Below are 21,253 nucleotides of genomic sequence, written 5' to 3' on the forward strand. Positions count from 1 at the left end.
GAAAAAATGTAGGACTGAGATTTCTTAGTCATTTACAAGTCCAGGTCCAGGAGTCGAATGTGGAGAAAAGTTGGTGGAAAAAAGAGTTGTTTTGTGGTCAGTAGGGTTGACTATATAGCAGAGAGAAAAAAAAAAACAGAGCAAAAACAGCTGGAAGTCTACTAAAGTTCTGATTGACACAATATTTCCAGGAGGATTTGGTCAATTGTCACTAAGCTTTTGTTTAAACAAAAACTTTAACAGCCTTTAGAGTGAAGTAGATACAAGTAGTGCGTATTCTCAGGGTCAAACACAATTTTAGCAACGAGACAGACAGGCAGAGGAAGAAGAGAAGGAAAGAATGGAGGGGGGGCAGTTTGGGTGCTCCAGGCTCCTACAACAGCTAGAAGATGGTAAGCCTTCCGCTACCCTGATTCCACGGTGGCTAGGCTGCGTCTGTCTCATTACTCTATTGATAACCTGCAGAAGGACAAAAGGCGCTGTGAGCACTTTCACTGCTCCTCTAACCAGGAGGGCTTGTCAGCTCCGGGAGGTTTGAGCTTTATGTTGAACTGCTTTAGGGTCTGTTCCAGTTGCTGCTGGTTGCCGGCAAAGTAGGCAGAGATTGCGTTGTGGAAAAGGAGAAGCTGTTTGTGCATCACTTTCACCTGAGACAGAAAAAAGCCACAAAGCAGAAAAAGGGGAAAATTCAAGCATGTGTCAAGATTATGTCAAATGGTCACATAAACATCAGAACATACTCACTACCAGCCCAGTTTTATGTAACCATGTATCAAAAAAAAAAAAGAAATTCTGCATATAACCGATTCAATAATATATTATTTAAAAAAATGTGACAAAGTATTTAACTGTAGAATAAGAGGACATAATATAAAACACAACAGTTATAGAATAATTTAGCTTGTAAAAATAATAGGGGGAGTAAAATATAAACACCTTGTTTTCCTCCAGGAACTTGAGTTTGATTGTAACGTCACTGCGCAGTCGCTCATATTTGTCCTTGTGGATCTGATACTGTTCCTGCGCACTGTCGATGCGAGCTATGGTCACGGCGTCCCGGGGCCCCATGTTCAGTTCTTCCAGATCGGCTCTGTATGCGTCAAACTCCAACCTGCAGGATGAAGGGAAACAAAAGAACAGCAAAGAAGGAGAGGAGGGAAAATAAAGAAGCATTGTAGTCATTAATGTATATTATTTATTAAAGAAAAACAGATGTTTTAGCACAGAATGGGGGTGGGGTTAGGGTTTGAAATTCTCACAATGTTGAGTGCCAGTCTAAAAATATCACAGTTTCGAATTGTTCGTTAACCGTTTAAAAACAATAGGATGAACGATGAAGAACACTAAAGGAAAACTTCATTACGAAATCTCTGTGCGAACACGTCTTTGCACATCCTTGTGTATATAACAAAACAAAAGATCAAATCTAGAATAGCTGAGAAAAACTAGGACAAAAGAAATAAAATAAAAAAACAGATTTCAGAGATACCGATATTATGATAAATTTCAACAACACTAGTGTACCTTGCGTTCTCATACATCTTGATGGTCATGAGTGTGTCCTCCATGGTCTTGTTGACGAGTGTGTTGATGCTGGATACAAAAAAGTTGATGGCGCCCAGCAGGGTTTCTCCGTTCTTACACAACAGTTTTTGAGTTTCTGCATTGTAGCCAAATTCGTCCTGGAAGAAACACATGAAACACAGCGATTAAACACCGCAAATAACCTCCATAACGACAGTCACGTTAACGTGATCATGTATACCGATTCACACTTTATTCCAAGAATAGAATCATCTGAAATTACAATGTTTATATAAATCATAATTCGATTCTAAATTGACTGATCGCCTCTAAACCTTATGTGTATTAAAATAATAAAATGAAGGGGGAAGTGAAATAGCCTGCTGGTAGTGAATGCAGCTCACCCGCAGCTCCGGCGATTTCTGGCTGAGGTCAGCGAACGTGTCTCCGAGTGCATGCTGTGTCTGCACCATGCTGTAGAAGTGATTAGTGAGCGCCCGGGCCAGGCGCAGCACGTTCTCATACTTGCGCTTGGTGTCTCGCAGAACCTCGATCTGAGCCTCCAGCTCCAAATCTACAGTGCGAGAGCCACGGCCGAATCGCTCCGAGATCATCTGTTTAGTGCACTGGAAAAGAGAGACAGGGACAAAGGAAAAACATCAAAATCAATTCTGAATAACATGGAACATTCCACATCCTTGTTTCTACAAAACATGCTGCTTTTGGTGCCAATAAATAGACACTTAAAAGAACAGTATTAGGACATAATTAGAAATATTTTCAGGTTACAGCACAAAGATGTTGCAGAAAATTGAACTGCTTCCCTCACTGAAATGAAAGCTGAGCTGAATGTTTAGCTTCCTCTTCCATCTTGTACTGCACTGATTTCATTGTGTAGTGGGTGTGGATATGATGACCACAACATTTGTCATGTCAGGTTCAACAACCTGACTGGCCGACACACTACGATATTTACTTATGGTTAGAAATGTGTACTATTTGTAGAAATTTGTGAAAACTAAATTTAAAGATATTTAGGGTACACCAACATTACTACTCATTTTTAAAGAATCAAGTTTACAATGGGAAACAATTCACTTTGATTATATGCATCATCCACATCAATCACCATCTCAACACCTGGAGTCACTCACACCATTTAATAACACATACCTCATAAACTGTGTTTAATCGACTGACCTTTGTTATTGCACAACCATCACAGATTAAAGCAGTCAGGTCAGTTCCACTGACTAAATTATTATCGGATTATTATTGTTATTAGGTCATATAACGTAAAAACCTATATGTACAGATTGTGTAAGGGTTCTAAGTTTTATCCCGAGACCCAAATTGACTGCTGCTGGCATGAGGATAAGTTTGATAGAAACTAAAAGTACTTTTTAAAGTCATGAGGAGTCATGAATGTAAATATGTAAATACAAATAAAAACTTACATACACTGATTACAAGAAAACACACTTTTTAGCAAGATATACACGTCGCATGATTTTAATTCATTGGAAGCATACTAATTGCGCCGTCTTTTACCATCACATTATTCTATTCAAAATGCCAAAAATCATAAAATTTGTCAGACAGAAAAATCATACTTTTGCATCAGCAAGGCAACGCTCAAAGAGAAATCAAGCAAACAAACTGTATATTTAAGATATGCTATTTAAGGTGTTTTGAACTATAATAATTCATCATTTAATTCAATCATGATTAAAGAAAGGACTGGAAGGCAAAGAAAACTTTTCAAATCAAGTTTTTCAGCTTTTCTTTCTTTTTTTTTTTTTTTTTTTTGAGAGACCAGAAAAAGTCCAGCAAGGATCTGGCTCACCATCTGGCAGCTTCTTCGGGTGCAAAGAAGTTCGATCAGGAATGGTCTTTGTGGAAGAGTGAGGAATACAACTTCAAAATTCGTAGGTCCAATCTTTAACAATATGTAAGACGAGACAGATTGAAGAATGAGTGCTTGCGACCTTCAGTGAAGCATGGTGAAGGATTTGTTTTGGTTTGTGGCTGCATTTCCGCCCATGTTGTTGACGATTGATTAATCACCATAATAAATCATTCCATTCCTTCTGGATAATAGCATGATAACAGCACACTGCTAATGTAGTGAAATCATATTTGGAGAGGAAAAACTGGTGTTAAAACAATGACACTCATGGACTGGAATCTACAAGGTCCAGACCTGAATATAATAGAGGAATCACTTGAACAGAGAAATAAATAAAAGACAACCTCTTGGAGTCACATATAATATATACCGTAATTTACGGACTATTAAGCGCACCCAAATATAAGCCTGAACTGAATTTTAAAATTTTTTTTATTTTGAACATAAATAAGCTGCACCTGTCTATAAGCCTGTCTACACTGAAACTAATGAACTTTACACAGGCTTTAACGAAAGACAGTGTCTGTCACACGGTTGAAATATGTTGTGGCTCCTTTAAAAACAGAGCGGCATTTTGGGAATAGCCTTTTTTCGGTATTACTGTGTGCAAGGCCGAGAAATATGTCCTTATTATTTTCTGATGCTCATTTCTAAGTTTCTTTGACTAACCCATAATGCTGTTGCCAAGAAAAATAAAAAAGCACGAGTTTTGGAAACCTGTCTGTGCTTATATGATTTCTGTTGCAACTAGAGTTAGCGAGCTATCCCATGACCCAGACTCGTTACAACGCGTTACAACGGCTTGTATCTAAACAGTAGCCTACCAAGAAAGTCATTGTTCACTGTCTTCCTCCTTCCTTTCACAACAATTTCTCTCGAGAGTTTTTTTTTTGGCATCGTCGTGCATTTAAAAATCACCATCGGTGAAGCTTTTCTCCCGATGCCGTGCAGCTCAGAACACAGGTGAAGTGCGTATTTTCATGCCCGGTTGTTTTCAGCGTGACGAATGATTCACATTTCCTGTTGACAGTCCGAGTGAGCGGCAGGTCAAATGTCAGAGGAACATCATCCATATTTATGATGTGGTGCGGCCCGATTCAGTGGGAGTGCACGCGATTTAATATAAAGAGTTTTAATTGGTTCACCTGAACCTGTTCGGCAATTTCATTGGTCTAATGTTATGGGGCTCAGTTTTTTGGCTTGAATCTTGTGAAACCGGGAAAAACCCAGAAAAAAATCTATAAATAAGCTGCTTCGTTTAAGCCGCGGGGTTCAAAGCGTGGGAAAAAAGTAGCGGCTTATTTGCTCGGGTTTTAAGCTATGTAACTATTGTACATGCCTTTGTGGTGTTTAAGTTCTAAATCCGCTTTGTACTGTTGTAGCAACCTTAGCAAGGCAGGTTTTGCCCAAGGTTTTGCTGAGCCGCAGCATCTTTTTAAAAGCCAAAATAGTCCAACACAATGTACCGTTCCTCTTTGACAGTAAAGTTTCCGCAATGTCAGGTTCGGTCAAGCCTGAGGTCATTGTACAACTAAAAAAGGTGCAGTGTAGCAACTTAATGCTTCCTCTGCAGACTGATTTAATCTCGTGTGTCACATGAGAGAATTTAATCGCAGCCTCTGCATTGAAAAATCTATTTTTTCCATAATCGCAACAACAATTAATCATCTGGATAGTTAAGGGACACACATGCACACTAAAATATCTAAAAACATTGAACTGAAATATCTACTCCAATTGTCAATATTAATTTGAAACAACAACCATACAACAAGGCAATACATTAAAGCATACTTCCAAGTTCTGTGAGTGTATTTAAAAAAAAATCTAACAGTTGCCTGAAGTATTATCTATCATGGAATGCCCTTTTAGGTCACTACACCTAAATACCATTGAACTGCAATATCCTTAAAAGCAATATCCAACTAGTGAAGCACGGCAAAGCTGAATGTTTGGAAAATAGGGACTGTCTGGATGCCAGTGGTGTGTAAAGCTGTTTATACTAAGAGGGAATTTTATTGAATGAGTAAGTTTACCATCTGTATGTTTATAAATTTGTTTGGTTTGCAAATAACCAAAACGAACATGCACGGGTCTCTCGTGTGTTGCCAAAAATGTTATGTATTTTGTATAATTTATGTAAATTTGGTGTATTTTGTATAATTTACGTACATTTTATATATCAATTCAGCTATGGATATTTTAGTTATATGTATATTTAATTGACACTTTTATTGAGTAGTTAGTCACTGAATATTGAGTAAGATTTACTATCTATTCGTACAGTAAATTATCATTTTCCACCTCTGTTAAAAAAATGTTGGCAGAGAGCTTTCAAGTGTCAAGTGGCACAAAGGCAATCTTTCAAGTACTAACATGAATTTCTCTGGAAGAGAACCCATTATTTTGTAGCGCTATTTGGAAAGAGTTGATAGAGATGGCATGAATGATGGGGGGGGGGGGGGGGGCAACTGATGACGAACCATACACGCAACATCTTGTTACCTTCGATGCATTTATAAAACATTTTCTTTTTATGACAATGTGTATAAATGACTTTACATAGATATGGACATTTTCTAATCATAATTTACAACCGTGCTGCTTCATAACACAGTGCTGATAAATAGCACCATCATGCTTTAGTTTTAGATCGTGATGTAGTTCGATTAGTGTTAAAATGTCTGCAAATCCCAAGAGTCTTGACATTGTTAAAGAAAAAAAAAAATGCGATTTCTAATTTTAAATAAAAATTTGCCAATTTGAAGGCTATTTTAAGAACTTTTAAAAGATTGTGCTATGACTCAGTGACCCATGTCTGATCACATCCACTTCCTCTATGGAAGCATAAAATATTTTTTAAAACAAGATCATTCACATCTATTACCAGAAGAATGTTTTTTTTTTTTTTCCAGTTCAGGACTGGGATTATTCTCACGCTTGAGTGTGGGTGTGTGTATTCTTGAGTAACAGCACATAAGCGTTTTGCACATTTACTTGTAGCAGATTATTTAGTTAAACCTACGTGCTCTTTTTTGGGGGGGTAATTATTATTTATATTAAATAATTATTAGGTACTAAAGCCATAAAGGAATTTGATAACATCAAATGCAATCATTTTATTGCTCTCTATGCAATGCTTGTTTTCACTTAAATAATTATTCCTTTAAATGACTATTTATTCAACACTTTAATTTCAGATTCTCTCAAAGAAAACAAACAGAATAATAACAGACAAAGAAATCAATGTATTCACTTTAGAGACAATGTCTGTTGTGAAAAGCGCTATAGAAATGAACTTCACTTGACTTGACTCTGTAAGAGTGAGAGTGCCCCCTGCAGGTTACAATGCTATGCCTTGTCACTCAAGTGTATTTTGTTCACCTTACACTAAATACTGCGTTAAAACATGGAGAGACATACACAACTGTCTAGGGGAGGATTAAACAATAGTGTATACGATGTTAAAGGACATGTACCTTTACTTCCAAATTGTGATCTCATCCTGAGTATGTTTACGTTTTATAACAATTTATCATTAGGGGTGTAACGGTACACGTATTCGTACCAAAATCTTTCGTTACAGGGCTTTCGATCCACTACACATGTGAATGCAATTCTTTTCACTTGTGGAACATAACTAACTAAGTGGCAGACAGCAATTTTGTTTAGTCTCCCCCTTGAACTTTAAGTGCATTTTTTTGTATTATTATTTATTACTAAACTTGAAAACATACACAGAATCAGGGATATAAAAAAAAGAAACTGGGGTTAGCAAAGTGTCACTTTGGCTACTCACACTGTATTAGAAATAAAATTTGTTTTGTCTATGAATGAAAACGCTAAAGCTAGCATGGCGCTAGCGTTAGCCGCTAACCAGGACTTCAAGACCAGCTACAATAATTTATCTTAAAATCCTGGCAATTCCACATATCGAGGGAGTGAATGAATAAAGAATAGAAGAAACAAAGATAATTGTTAAAGTATGCTAAAATAAATAGAACAGTTAAGTAGAATATATCTTTAGAAAATGTAATATTAAATGTAAAAACACATGCACGCACATACACACTTACATGCATGGGTATGACCCAAATGGGGTCTAACAAATGTAAACCATTTCATTTAGTTTTTTCCTTTTTTTCCACCGAACCGTACTGACACTGCAAACCGAGGCGCAGTATGTACCGAACTGTTTTATTCTGTGTACAGTTACACTCCGATTGATCATTATTAACAATTGGCTAAAGAATGGCTTATACCTTATAAGTGTTCAAGCTCCATTTCTTCATCATGTCAAACTTCTCCACAGCGACACCTCTCGTGGCCTCCTCCGCCATCATGGACGAACTGTTGCTGTGGTGCATGCTGGGCCCTATGACACAAAGAAGCAAAGCAAAGCAATGCTCAAGCTCTATCTTGAATTTGACCCTTCATCATGTCATACTTTAGGTCAGTCTCACAAACCTTTCACTCAATCAAAAGACATAAAAACTTTAGTAATAGTCCTATTTAAAAGTAGCCAGCAGTGCAGCAGAGAGAAAGCACTGATCGGTTCAGTTCAGGCTACAGAATATCGGTAGGTGAAAGAAAAGAAGGAAGCAAGTGAGAGTGAATGAAAGTGTGATGGCTTGCCAGAGATCACAATAAAGGAATAATCCCGGGGTACCTGGGATACCGGGGAAGTCGTCTGATTGGTTGGCTATCCGGATGGCAGCAGTGTGGCTTGGGCCAATGCTAACCGCCCTGCACTTCATTCGCAGGTCTGGCGGGGGGGCCGTAGTGAGGGGTTGGGGGGGTGGATGGGCAATTAGGGCATTTGGGGAGTTATAACCAGGAATTGGGGGGTACAAATAATAAAAAAAAAAGAAAGTTATGGTTGAGGTGATGAAGGGGGAGGATTCATAGTTACATTTATAAATATGTAACATGGTTCCATAAGTGATATAAAGGGCATGGGAAGGTCATGGGTGTGTGAGAGGATGATGAAGGAAACAAAGAGGAAGAACAAAGACAAAAAGGATGGGGACAAAATTATCACAGAGAAGATGCATGGCTATGAAAAAGTTAATGCAGGTTTAAGTTAAACATGGCAAGATTTCACTGATTATGCAGTAATACCACCCTTTACAGCATTATCTATATTAATATGTGTTTTAGTGACAATTGCATGTCACAATAGTGTCCCATTGTGTGTGTTAGTATAAAGTAAAAAAACAGTACCCGACCACAGCTATATAGACTGTATATTACCTTACTGAGTACACCGACCAGGCGTAAGATTATGACATCAGAACATTTTTAAAAAAGAGGCGAAAGTTTGACAAGAGCCAAATTGTGATTGCTAGACGACTCGGTCAGAGCAACTCTCAAACCGCAGCTCTTTAGGGATGTTCCCGGTCTGCAGTGGTCATTATCTATCAAAAGTTGTCCAAGGAAGGAACAGTGATGAAACCAACAACAGGGTCATGGGCAGCCAAAGCTTGTGGAAAGCTAATAGATGAGATATAGAGAAGAGCTATTGTATTATGCAGGTGGTCATAATATTATGCCTGATCGGTGGCCATAATGTTATTCTTAGTCGGTGTATTATACTGTAATATTTGTATGCTCACTCCAATCTAGTCCTTAGCAATATAACTTTAGTATCCATACAACAGGGTCTCACAGCACAAGTACATATTTATTCATCACTTTAGTCAAAACAGTTTGTAAGGGGATATCTCTAACCAGGAAAAAGGGCATATTAAAACAGCCAGCATAGAACTTGTCACATAATAATTATATGAATTTTCCCCTCATAGCTAAGCAGAAAAGAGTTGAGAAAATGACTGAAAATGCCAATGACTGACCAACACATGCATAATCTTCAATAGTCTTCGAGTATCTTGTACAACTGCTGCGTTAATAGTCAAATATCTTATATATGTGATGTTTTAAAGGTTGACAGGATTGATTGCTTAATACTGCTGTCTTGTAGATAGTCCTTGGCAAAGAAATAGAAAAGGTACAGTTGATTCCAAGCAGACTCTAGAACCTAAAGGAAACAATAAACAGAAAAGCGAATTCATCTGTGCAGAAGCTTGCACATTTCCAAATGTGCAAGCTTTGGAAAAGAGAAGTGAATTATTAAAAAAAAAAAATATATTCTGCTCAGGTCAGAAATCCCAGAAGAATGTTATAGAAAACAAGAGTAAGTGAGAGAGAGAGAGAGAGAGAGAGAGAGAGAGAGAGAGAGAGAGAGAGAGAGAGAGAGAGAGAGAGAGATCTGTAACCTTGTCCATTCACTGGGATGCGTCTGTTGCCGATAAAGTCAGTGTTGAGCTGAATAGCAGGGCCTGAGAGAAAAAAAAAAGACAGAACGCGCTGACAAACTTAGCCAGCAGAGGGCGCAAGAAGCTGCTATCATAAGTTTCAGTTAATCATTTCCATGTCACTATTTCGGCACAAAACTATTACATCAGCATATGTGCTAGCTTTCTGCCAGGCATGTTTTACCAAAATAACATAATATTAAAGGTGACATGCAATGCCTTTATCTGGATCTGTTAATGCTCCAAATATTTATATCTGTATTCAAATTTTTATCCCCAACCTAAATAGAGAAGAACCACAATTGCCACAATCCATCAACAGTTGATAACCAACAACAATAAATAAACTGTAAGGAATTGACAACCACACCATTATATTTGTGGAAATACTGGGGGGAAAAAAATATTTTTTTCATTCACAAACTAGAAATGTAGAAAGCAAAGAACCCCTGAACATCCGCAGTTCTCGGGTTACAGAACTGGCCGAAACCAAACACCATTCTAATGAATCTGCATAAGCTGGGGATCAAAACTTACATTCCAACCAACAAAGTCTTCCCCAAAAATGTCAACGGTTGTTTGCAGTTCAAATCTACATCAAACAGAAATTTGAAATCACAACAGTGGTACACAATAGGATATCGCTGTATGTTGTAGTTCCATTCACTTTTAAAATACAATTATAAATAAATATCTGATACAACACTACTGCAATATATGAACCAAAGTATTTGGACACATGAATTTCCAGATAAACGTGTTTCCTAACTGATTCCACAATGCTTGGGGCATACATTGTCTTTGGACATGGTAGCATTACATTTTCCCTTCCCTTTGAACTAGGAGACCCAAAAGGGCTGCAATAGATCTTAAAACTTAACTCTATTGAACACCTATAAGATGAACTGGTACACTGTCTACATGCCAGACCTCTTCACCTTACATCTGTACCTGACTTTGCTAATGCCTTTTGTGCTTTTTTTTTTTATTTAATTTTATTATTTTATTTTTTTAAAGCCACAATCGCCACAAACACACTCCAAAATCTAGTGGAACATCTTTCCAGAAGAGTGGAGGTTATTATATTAGCAGATTTGGATAAATGTGGAATGAGGTGTTAAAAAAACACATAAAATCAGGGGCCATATAGTGAATAATAAGTGCTAATAAATGTATTTATCTTTTATAGGTCACACATCTTCAAGTGATATGAAGTCACAAATCAAATTCCACTTGAATCCTGAACTTTGAAGCCTGAGCTTATGGTCTCCACTGTTCGCATGCATTTAATCATTGGGAGTCAATGGAACCAAAAGTGTATTGTGACCACATCTAAAAGGTCCAAACCTGTCCCAGCATAGCAATAAGCACAAAGGAAACTCCATAATGACATTTGTCAAGACTGTAGTGTATTACTCGAGTAGCCTGTACTGTGTTGAGCTCTGACCCTAACCCTGACACTGAACACCTCTGGGATTGACATACGGCTGAGTGCCAGGCCTCCTCATCCAACATTAGTGCCTGACTAGATGAATGAGTTCAAATTCCAATAGCCATGCTCCAAAATCTAGTGGAAAACCGAAAAAAGAGTGGCTATAATAACAGCAAAGAATCAAAGAACCATTTAGAACTCATTATCTGTTCATTCTGAACATATATATTCAGTCACTTACATCTTTAACCCCACTAGAACAGACATACACCCACAACAACCTAAAGACATGTTAAACTAACAACCTGGTCACCTTCCCTTACAAAAGACAAGGATAGAAAATGTGGTAAAGTTGACAATTCTTCACATAGGAGTGAGGCGAAACAGTGCACTCTTATTTGCTGTGACAGATTAGTTCATTACCTAAGAATGACCAATCTTTTCATTAAATAATGACTTGGTAAAGAGAGTCATACAAAGGACAGTCCTGCTGGGAAAATGATGATGTTCCACATAGTAAGAGTAAGAGAGAGAGTAAGAGTAGGAGAGAGAGAGAGAGAGAGAGAGAGAGAGAGAGAGAGAGTCAGTCAGAGAGCAGTATAGAGAGACTAGCTTGTCATGTCTTCAGCGCCAGCTGATGAGCTGAAAAATATGCATTTGGAACACATAATGCAAGACATGATTCATGTTCAGCACACAGAACAGCCTCGCCTCGACTCTGAGGCTCCACAAACAGAACACGACAACCATGCAGTGTGTATGAATGAGTGAAGACGTGAGAGAACGGGTGAAGGAGAGACAGAAAGAGAGACAAGGAGAGTGATACCTTTGATAGAGCTAGTAGGGATGATGCCTTCTGCAGTACCTCCATAGCCACCTGATACAATGCTGGTCTCATTTAGGTTAGGCCCGGATACCATTACCTGCTGCAAATCCTACACACACGGGAGACAGAGAGAGAGAGAGAGAGAGAGAGAGATTATCTTGTCTGCATCGTCAATGCTTCTAAAAAGAAAAAAGAAACCGTGACCCATATTAGCCTTCAATGCACAGAGACAATAAATTCCTGTTAGTTAGATGTTAGGAAACCAATTATAAAGGAATTTGCACTCCAATGTCATGTAACTGACTTCTAAACATACTTCTAAACTATAATATGCAAATGTTTCTACACTAAAAACACTACACAAAAAGCATCTCATCTGTGACTGCAAATAGTGAAATATAAGGTATGATTTATGCTCCGTTTACATCAGTAGTGCATTAATGTGTATCTGATGGGCGGCCAAAAAAAAAAAAAAAAAAGCCTCCTACAGAGCAGGCCAATCATCTCCTCGACTTAAACAAAGGCGTGTGAACACGACTGTTGAGACACGCCGCAGTAACATACAGCATGCAGCCACTTCACTTCCTCATCAGAGAAAAGCATGTTGTATATTACTGCTGGACTGAGGCCAAAGATTCTCTTTGAAATAATCAAATGTACGCTCGCTGCTTTGTCATTCTGCCAAAGACACTCGGTTAGTAATGTGCATTAGTCGTTATACGGACACACAAGGTTACGGGGACCAAAAATCCATTGGAACTATCAGTATGTCCTGGACATAACATAATAGATCCAACGAGATTTTCTTTTTTCAATGTTAACAGAAGTAACATTATCTCTAAAGTTTTCCTATTGGTTAAAGCTGCTGTAAGCATGTTTTAGCATCTAACTTAATTCATTAGCATTGTTAACTTTAACAGCTAAACATGTCTTGGTGATGATCTTGGATTGTGATCTTTAACTGAGCTGAATGAATCAAATTTACAAATCTTTAAAAAGAAAAGAAAATAAATGGGTGTGTGCTTTGCTTCTGTATAACAATTACTTGTTTCTTTGCCTATATGTTGGCTGGGACAGATACAGTGTCTCACAAAGGCGAGTACACCCCTTACATATCTTGAGTATCTAGTAATCTTCTCAAGGGACAATACTATAGAAATGAAACTTGGATATATTTTTGAGTAGTCAATGTGCAGCTTGTATAGCAGTATAAAATGTACTGTCCTCTCAAAATTTCTCAACATACCGCCATTATTTTCAAAATAACTGGCAACAAAAGTGAGTACACCCTAAGTGATTACAGCTGTATGTCGTTCAATCATGCAAAGCCACATGTTCCATTCATGCTCTTTTTGTTTGCTTGACATAACCACACAAATTTTTGTATCTTGTATTAGAGCATTTAAATTTGGTGCTTTGAGTACAATTCTCTCATACTGACTACTGGATGTTCACCATGGCACCTCATGGCAAAGACGGTGGCCAGGGTCAAACAGAGGTTTTCCAAGATGGGTTCCACTCGAAACAGATAAAATGAGTCCTCGTGCTGTGTATCAGGTGCAGAAGTTGGCTTCAAAAAACAGAAGCATAAGTGCTGCTATCATTGCTTTAGAGGTTGCAGAAGCGGAAGGTCCGCTTGTCAGTGCTCAGACCATACGCCGCCCACTGCAAAAAGTCGGTTTGCATGGCCGTCGTCCCAGAAGGAAGCCTCTTCTGAAGCTGGCTCACAAGAAAGCCTGCAAACTGTTTGCTGGATACAACCTGTCCAAGAGTATAAATTACTGGAACCATGTCCTCTGGTCTGAAGACCCAAATAAACTTGTTAGGCTCAGATGGTGTGGCGACACCTCGGTGAGGAGCACCAACAAAATTGTCCCTTGCCAACAGTAAAGCATAGTGGTGGTAGCATCATGGTCTGGGGCTGCATGAGTGCTGCTGGTACTGGGGAGCTGCGGTATATTGACGAAAACATGGATTCCAACATGTACTGTGACATTTTGAAGCAGAACATGATGCCCTCCCTTCAGAAACTGGGCTAAACCGCAATTTTCCAATATAATAATGACTCCAAAAACACCTTGCTGAGGAAGGTCAAGGTGATGGAGTGGCTGTGTGTCTCCAGACCTAAACCATATTAATCCACTGTGGGGCATCCTCAAGCAGAAGGTGTAGAAGCACCATGTTTCTAAAATCCAGCAGCTCAGTGATGTAAATATTGAGGAGTAGAGGAGATCCCACTAACAATCTGGGCAGCTCTGGTGAGGATTAAGGCAATATTGAAACTTTGGACACAGTTATGAAACTTTGTTAATTTAGGGTGTACTCCCATTTGTTGCCAGTCATTTGGACAATAATGGCTGTATGTAGAGTTATCTTCTGAGGACAGTAAATCTGTTCTGCTATACATTATATTAACTACTCTAAAATATATCCAAGTTTCATTCTTATGTGAGATACTGTACATTAGCAAGTGGTATTCTTGCTTCTTCTCTTATGTATGAGATATTCATGTGTTTGGAGGAACAGTGTTAGCATGCAGGATCCTCATAAGATAATTCTAGTGTCATAGTTTGTACTGCAAACATTGTTTATAGCAGCTTTAATACATAAGACAGGTTTAGTAGCAGGATGCTTTTCAAAACATAAAAATGGAATACATTTGATTTAGTAGAGCAATTATTCAGAAAAGATTAGATGATCACACTAATTTGGTATCCATTTCTATTTACACCATTTTTTTTATAAAAAATGTACGTCCTAGATTTACTTTTTGTTGACATACGAATTTGACAAAAAAAGTACTGGGACGCATGCCTTTTCCAACCATATGTGGTTCTTCCCCAAACTGTTACCACAAAGTTGGAGGCACAAAATCATATAGGATGTCTTTGGATGTGGTAGCATTAGATTTTTTAATTACTTGAACTAGAAGATCCAAACTTGTTCCAGCATGACCACTTCAGAGTGAAACTGAGCATTGGTGCTATAACATAAATGAAATAAATAACTAATTTGTTTTTGAGACCTACAAAAAAACATTTTAAGAATTTTGAAAGGCATCCTGTGACTACAGATGAAAATAGGGGGCCAAGCAGTAATATAGGACCACACTCACGTCCAGTACACACACACACACACACAGAGAGAGAGAGAGAGAGAGAGAGAGAGAGAGAGAGAGAGAGAGAGAGAGAGAGAGAGAGAGAGAGAGAGAGAGAGAGAGAGCCGCTGAGGACTTAGACCCCTCCACCAGTGTGCTCCTCACCCTTTGGGGTGCCCTACCTTCTCATTTAGACCCCACTGTACCTTTGGAGCCTGCAGACATGAGTGGATGACAGAAGACATACAGAAAAGAAAATGAACAATGCAGAAACAAAAACAAGTGGCCATAAAAAGGAAAAAAAGAAAACAAGTGGCATGAAATATGATTAAATAATTTCAGATGAAATTAACAGAAAACTAAGAGATAAAAGTAATACAAATTATAACTGATTCAAACATTCCACAAACGCAGGGCTAAAACAACAGTCATTTCCAGCAGAATTGGGAGACAAAAGAAAATAATGACAACATAAGCAACATCCTACTGATGAGAATGGATCATTTCATGATAATTTGAGCTTGTGGATTTTAGTAAAAAGATTGTTTGCATGATCCATCCAAAGTAGTCAAGCAAATCCAACCAAGAAATCATCATTTACAAACTATTTCAATTCAATACGATTCCAATCAATCGGAAGTTTAATACTACTACAGCTACTACAACTACTAAAACAACTACAACTACTTATAATAACGAAACAACTACTACTATAACAAATACTAAACTACTACTACAAATACTATAATACAACTACTACTATAACAAATACTAAACTACTACTACTACTACAAATACTATAATACAACTACTACTATAATTAGTTTTGCCAGTAAAAGAACCATAACTACTACTTCAACTATAACCAATACAACTACTATTAAAACTTCTATGTAATAAACTATTAATACAACTACTTTAACAAGTACTAGTTCAACTACTACTACAAAAACAATTACTATAATAAATCCAAAAACTACTACAAATATGAAAACTACAAATTCTATAAGTACTACTTCATTTTGCCAATACAATCATTACAACTACAACATCCACAACTAAAACATCTATATAATATATGAGAAATACAACTATTAATACAACTACTATAACAATTACTAATTCAACTACTAAAACAACTACAACTACCATTACTATAATAAATCCAAAAACTACAAATATTAAAACAACAAATACTATAACTACTACTTCATTTTGCCAATAAAATAATTACAACTACTACATCAACTATTAAAACGTCTATATAATATTGTACTAGTAGTAGTATTTGCTTTAATCACATCTACTAATTCAACAACTAAAACAAATTCTACAAGTACTAATGACAAATACTAAAACAACTATGAATAATCCAACAACTACTAATACTCCAGTACAGACTGTATAACAATTACAACTATCACTTCTATTACTACTAATACTACAAATATTAACAACTGGTCAATTAACAAATTAATCAATTTAACAAATTTACATCCGAAGAAACTATAAGGCATTAATATGTGCTTTATCCTGGTCAGATTCGTGATGGGTCCTGGAGCGTGTGCACTCTGGACGACTATAGAACAGAAGTGACCATTTACACATTTATTCACACCTAGGAGCGGTTTAAGCATGTCCAATCAACTTGCCATGTTTTGTAGAACAGAGAACATGTGAGCTCAGAATTTATTTTCAGACTTGAAGCTACTGTATGCACTATATGAAATGAGTGATATTTAATACAGCAGATGGTTGAGCTGTAACTAACTGGTTTGTGTTTTGTTGAGTGCGCGCGTGACATAACGTGGGAACATCATATAAATAGTAGCATGGTGTCACATCCAATTTCATTGTTCTGCAACAATGTGCAGAAAACATGGTTCTCATTTCTTAATTCTGAACAGTAAAAAGATGTCTTCCTCGTTCATCAAGTCATCCAAGGGCCCATCATTTACACACCGGTTATATTTTCCTCATCTCCCATCCCTCTGTCTAAATCAGCCAAGCATCCTTACCATGCGGATTTACAGACAACAAGACAACACTATTATATTTCTTAAAGCCCCCCTAAAGGGTAATCACCATTGTTTGTCAACCAATTAAGACTTCATACGTGCCGTTTGTGTAGTGCAATCTGTGAAAACGTGCAGAAATACACTGCAGTCCTAATGAACTTCATGATTATAAACTGGTCTAAAGAGCTTCTGTGTAAAAAAAAAAAACAACCACAATAAAGAGACATGAAAAGACTGGCACTAAGGAACACATGAAATTGAGATTGATTAAGTCAGAGCATGGGACTTTAACTAGCTACAGAAGTAAACCCCATCGTTCTTTAAGCAAACATGGTTCTATTTACCCAAAGTTCCTCTACCCGGATCTAAAAGGTCTGCACACTCAGGTGTGTCTTTAGACAAAGCATACACTTCACCCTTTGTTTGCTAAGGGCCATTTCCCCCTGTCTCACCTATCAGCATATTCATATTAAACTACCTGAGCAAAAAAAAAAAATAAAAAATCTTTAAAATTTTGTAAAGATTTTTACAATTTTAAATGTTTAAAAAAAAAAAAAAAAAAGAAATCCTACTATTAGAATGTTTACTTCTTTATCGACATTGTTACTGATATTGTCTGTAATCTTGCCTGATACTGAATTCTAACATTCCAACAAGTCATTCATGCATGCACAAGGCATTCAGACACACACACACACACACACACACACACACACACACACACACACACACACACACACAGGTGGAAGTAAATGTTTGATCCACCTGCTTGCTAGCACTTTTTCTCAAGGTGAAATTGCACAAGGACACATGGCCTTGCTCTCACACACCCTGATACAGACATTTTAACCACCGCAAACTTATCACTTGTCACTTGGCTGTTTTTCCAAAAGTGTTATATCACTCGAGACGTTTCAATTGAACTGACGAAACAAATAGGAGCATGAACCAGAGTGTCCCTCACCTGTTCAAAGCCATCATCCTCGCCCAGAGTCCTGCTGTCCCCGTTACTGTTGATAGGGATCTCCATTGTGGCCGCTTTGCTCATGATACTGTCTGTCATGCTGGAGTGTCACTGATGGACAGGGAACGATAGGCACAAAGAAAAAAAACCCCACATACATTAGGGAATAAGGAAAGAAGGAAGGAAGAAGGAAGACAGAGACATGGGAGAAAGCAAATCCTAGGGCTAAGACCAGTGTTTCAGCACTGGCTAAATCAATAGACCCACAATGCATGTTCCTTTAACCAGTAATAAACATTAAACATGGTCAAAGAGCATTTCACCTTTATTTCTCTTCGTCTTAGCATTCCTGAAGCCATACATTATCCTGATAATTAAAGGCTTCGTCCAACCACTCTCAAAGTTAACAAACCAGTTCATAAAAACCTTACTCATGTCATAAGCCTTTCAGAAACCTCCCCAGGCACCCATTATTGCCACGACAGCTGTGCCTTATTATAAGGCGTCTAAAGGTTGTATGCCTCAATTCGTTTTGCATAAATCCGTAAATTGTTTATCGGACTCTGATTTTAAGGTTACCTTGAGGTAATTTACATTCAAGCTGAACACATCGCCAACACTACAATGTTCACGGAGGACAATACTCATCTACAAGAAGAGCATTTAGGTGAAGGAACCGTGTCTGATTTAAATGTGACTAGAAACTTCATGAGGCGCAATTTTATCAAGAATTGCTGGTAAGTAAGTAATGACTCTTCCAAATGCAGCTCTACATCACCAATCAGGACTGTACAAGACTTTCAGGAAAGCATTACGAGAATGTCCTCGTCCTCACTTTTTAGAATCTCGGTTCATAACAATCACATCCAGAGATTTGGATAATAGACGATGCATTAAAGTGTTTGTCAGCAAAAACGCTGGGCAGATCAAACGACCTTTAATGAATTCGCACTCTCTGAGACGATGATGAGGGTGGCGCAGGGAACAAGAGCTCTTCAGCAAAAGGGGAAAGTAGGGTCGGCTTGCAGGAAAAAAATAGTGCTTATGTAGGCCACGTCTTTCATAGTTACCATTTGCTACTGTTCACAGGGTGCCAGGTGTCCTGGCCTCACAGCCTTTCAGCTTCAAGTATTTGCCTGTTTATGTAAATAAAAAGATACTCCTGCAAGTAATGGGCAACCAAATCCACTCTTAAAAAGCCTCTTGACTTCAGTGTTGACACTCAGATGTCGTTTTGGTCCACAATCAGGATTCCGCTTCTGTGACTACAGGGATTAGGAAGGGATAAGCTACTGGAAAAGGTTTGCTCACGCCCTTTACACAAGGCCGCAACTATGACTACAGGTTAACCTCCCTTTGGGCAAACACCATTAACATAAGGAACCATGATCTGACCCAACCTTGAGTAAAGCCTACACAAGGGTATGTTTGGAGCGAAGTCTTGATCATGATGAGAAAGGAAAGAAGCACAGATCAACAGATCCATGGAGCAGGTGCGACAGGTGCGCACGCGCACACCCACATTGAGAGTTCTCCTTTTGCCCAAGACACCTAACCTGTATTACCAACTGTTGCATGTGACACAAAAGCTCCGTCCTAAACTGAAACTACACACTGACCTCCTGGTTTGATGGACTTCATCTAAACCGCTACTTATTACACAGGAAAGTGGTTTGAATTCTGGAGCCAAACACCTGATAGTATTTTTGATTACGGAGTCCAAAGAAAACGCTTGTTGTTTCTGTACACATCCGCAGACAGTTGAAGTTATAGACTGTGAGATCATACTTCATTATTTGGTTAACAAATGTGATTTGTTGTGCACAGGACAGCGTGTCGAACTGTCTCTCGAGCCTAGGGCCCTGAGTGTCTCTCTGAGTCTGTGCATGGAAAGCAGCTAAGATTTCCACCAGAAAGCACCAGGAGGAACGGAGCAAGGTGGCAAGGATCACACCTTCAATTCTTGACCATGTTACAAAAATTAAGGTTTAAATCCCATCGTATTCGCTTTGTAATGCACGGTATAAGAGATAACAGTGAGGTCCTACCTGATCGTTTCCAATAGTGAGGATTTGCAGTAATCTAGTTTACACCAAATCATGCGCGAGCCGACGCTGGCAGTCCACAATAAAGCAGATAATTTATTAACTACTGCATGAGGAAGTGCTACGCTGTTCTCCTTAATAATATTTTATTATTTGTAATCAGTGATTTCTCATCTTCAGCGAGCTCTGCTGTTTCCCCAGCGGCTTGTTTCTTGCTTTCATTCGGAAACGCAAACCTCCACCTCCTTCTCCTCCCCCCGTCCTTTCAGTGGCCCACAATGCATCTCGGAGCTGACGCCGACCGACCGTCGTCTCATCCCAAATAGCTCCCTACTCCCTATATACGTTCACTGCGTAGGGCGTATATTAATGCCCTCGGCAAGTCAATGTTACGTACAAAGCGGTACGGGATTCAGCATTTCCCTTTGACAGCGTGGAAGGAACGCGATCATGGGCTAAATCCGAGGCCATTTTGTGAAGGTCGTGTTTTTTTTTTACGTTTATACTGTACACGTAAATGAGTGAAGGTTTCCGTTTGACACCATCTGACTTGCGACGTGACGTAACCTTCACGGTGCTCTGGCTACAGAAAAAACACAACAGCAAAGTGTCTTTGAGGTGTGACGCCAGAGTTTAGCCCACTACAAACAACATTTCAGTCTAAACCTTCATGCACACATTGGACATTAATATTGATGACAGCCAACCTATAAAATAACACATTTGTAGTAAACAAAAAATATGTTAAACAACCCAGAATCTGTTTAAGATTTTAGATTTTCCAAAACAGCTATATTTAGTCATTCTTTTTTTATGACAGCTTGGCAAACTCGTGTCAAGAAATACTCAGTTTTGTCCGAAGACTGTCCATCATTACTTTAAGAAAGTCAGTCAATCTGAAAAAAATCTTAAAAACTTTACATGTATTCCCAAATACGGTCTTCAAAAACCTCAAACGTTATGATGAAATAGTTTTTAATACAGACCATCCCAAAAAAAGAAGCCCAAGAGCTACCTCTGCTGCAGAAGATAAGTTTATTAGCATCACCAGCTTCAGAAACCGTTGATTTACATAAATGCTTCTCAGAGTTGAAGTGGCAGACATATTTCGACTTCACTGTTTA

The 21,253-nt window shown here is 38.2% G+C and overlaps 1 protein-coding gene across 7 annotated transcripts; it reads right to left on the reverse strand.

Moving 5' to 3' along the window:
- arfip2b (ADP-ribosylation factor interacting protein 2b) lies at positions 1 to 20,437 on the reverse strand. Of its 7 annotated transcripts, none has more exons than XM_083569154.1 (11): positions 20,133 to 20,437; positions 18,085 to 18,195; positions 15,285 to 15,317; positions 12,006 to 12,114; positions 9,709 to 9,771; positions 8,103 to 8,198; positions 7,696 to 7,808; positions 1,929 to 2,150; positions 1,525 to 1,682; positions 937 to 1,111; positions 1 to 647 (listed from the first exon to the last, which is right to left on the reverse strand). In XM_083569154.1, exons 2-11 carry the CDS (start codon positions 18,181 to 18,183, stop codon positions 492 to 494), a joined length of 1,224 nt encoding a protein of 407 aa, XP_083425280.1. In that variant the 5' UTR covers positions 18,184 to 18,195; positions 20,133 to 20,437; the 3' UTR covers positions 1 to 491. The 7 variants fall into 7 exon arrangements, with proteins under 7 accessions (XP_083425280.1, XP_083425275.1, XP_083425274.1 ...); XM_083569149.1 differs by lacking the exon at positions 8,103 to 8,198 and adding an exon at positions 19,155 to 19,343 and having other exon boundaries at positions 20,133 to 20,369; XM_083569148.1 differs by lacking the exon at positions 8,103 to 8,198.
- Positions 20,438 to 21,253: the final 816 nt, after the last annotated feature.

The sequence above is a fragment of the Silurus aristotelis genome (genome assembly GCF_946808225.1).
Source record: "Silurus aristotelis genome assembly, chromosome: 18".
NCBI classification, from domain to species: domain Eukaryota; kingdom Metazoa; phylum Chordata; class Actinopteri; order Siluriformes; family Siluridae; genus Silurus; species Silurus aristotelis.

Bases quoted from the DNA above. Each gene is read 5' to 3' on its own strand.
- arfip2b (XM_083569154.1), bottom strand. From the start codon at position 18,183: ATGACAGACAGTATCATGAGCAAAGCGGCCACAATGGAGATCCCTATC. The intron at 12,115-15,284 runs GTAGGGCACCCC...CCGTGTGTGTAG, and splicing joins AGTGGGGTCTAAATGAGAAG to GATTTGCAGCAGGTAATGGT. The intron at 2,151-7,695 runs GTATAAGCCATT...TCTCTTTTCCAG, and splicing joins GGAGCTTGAACACTTATAAG to TGCACTAAACAGATGATCTC.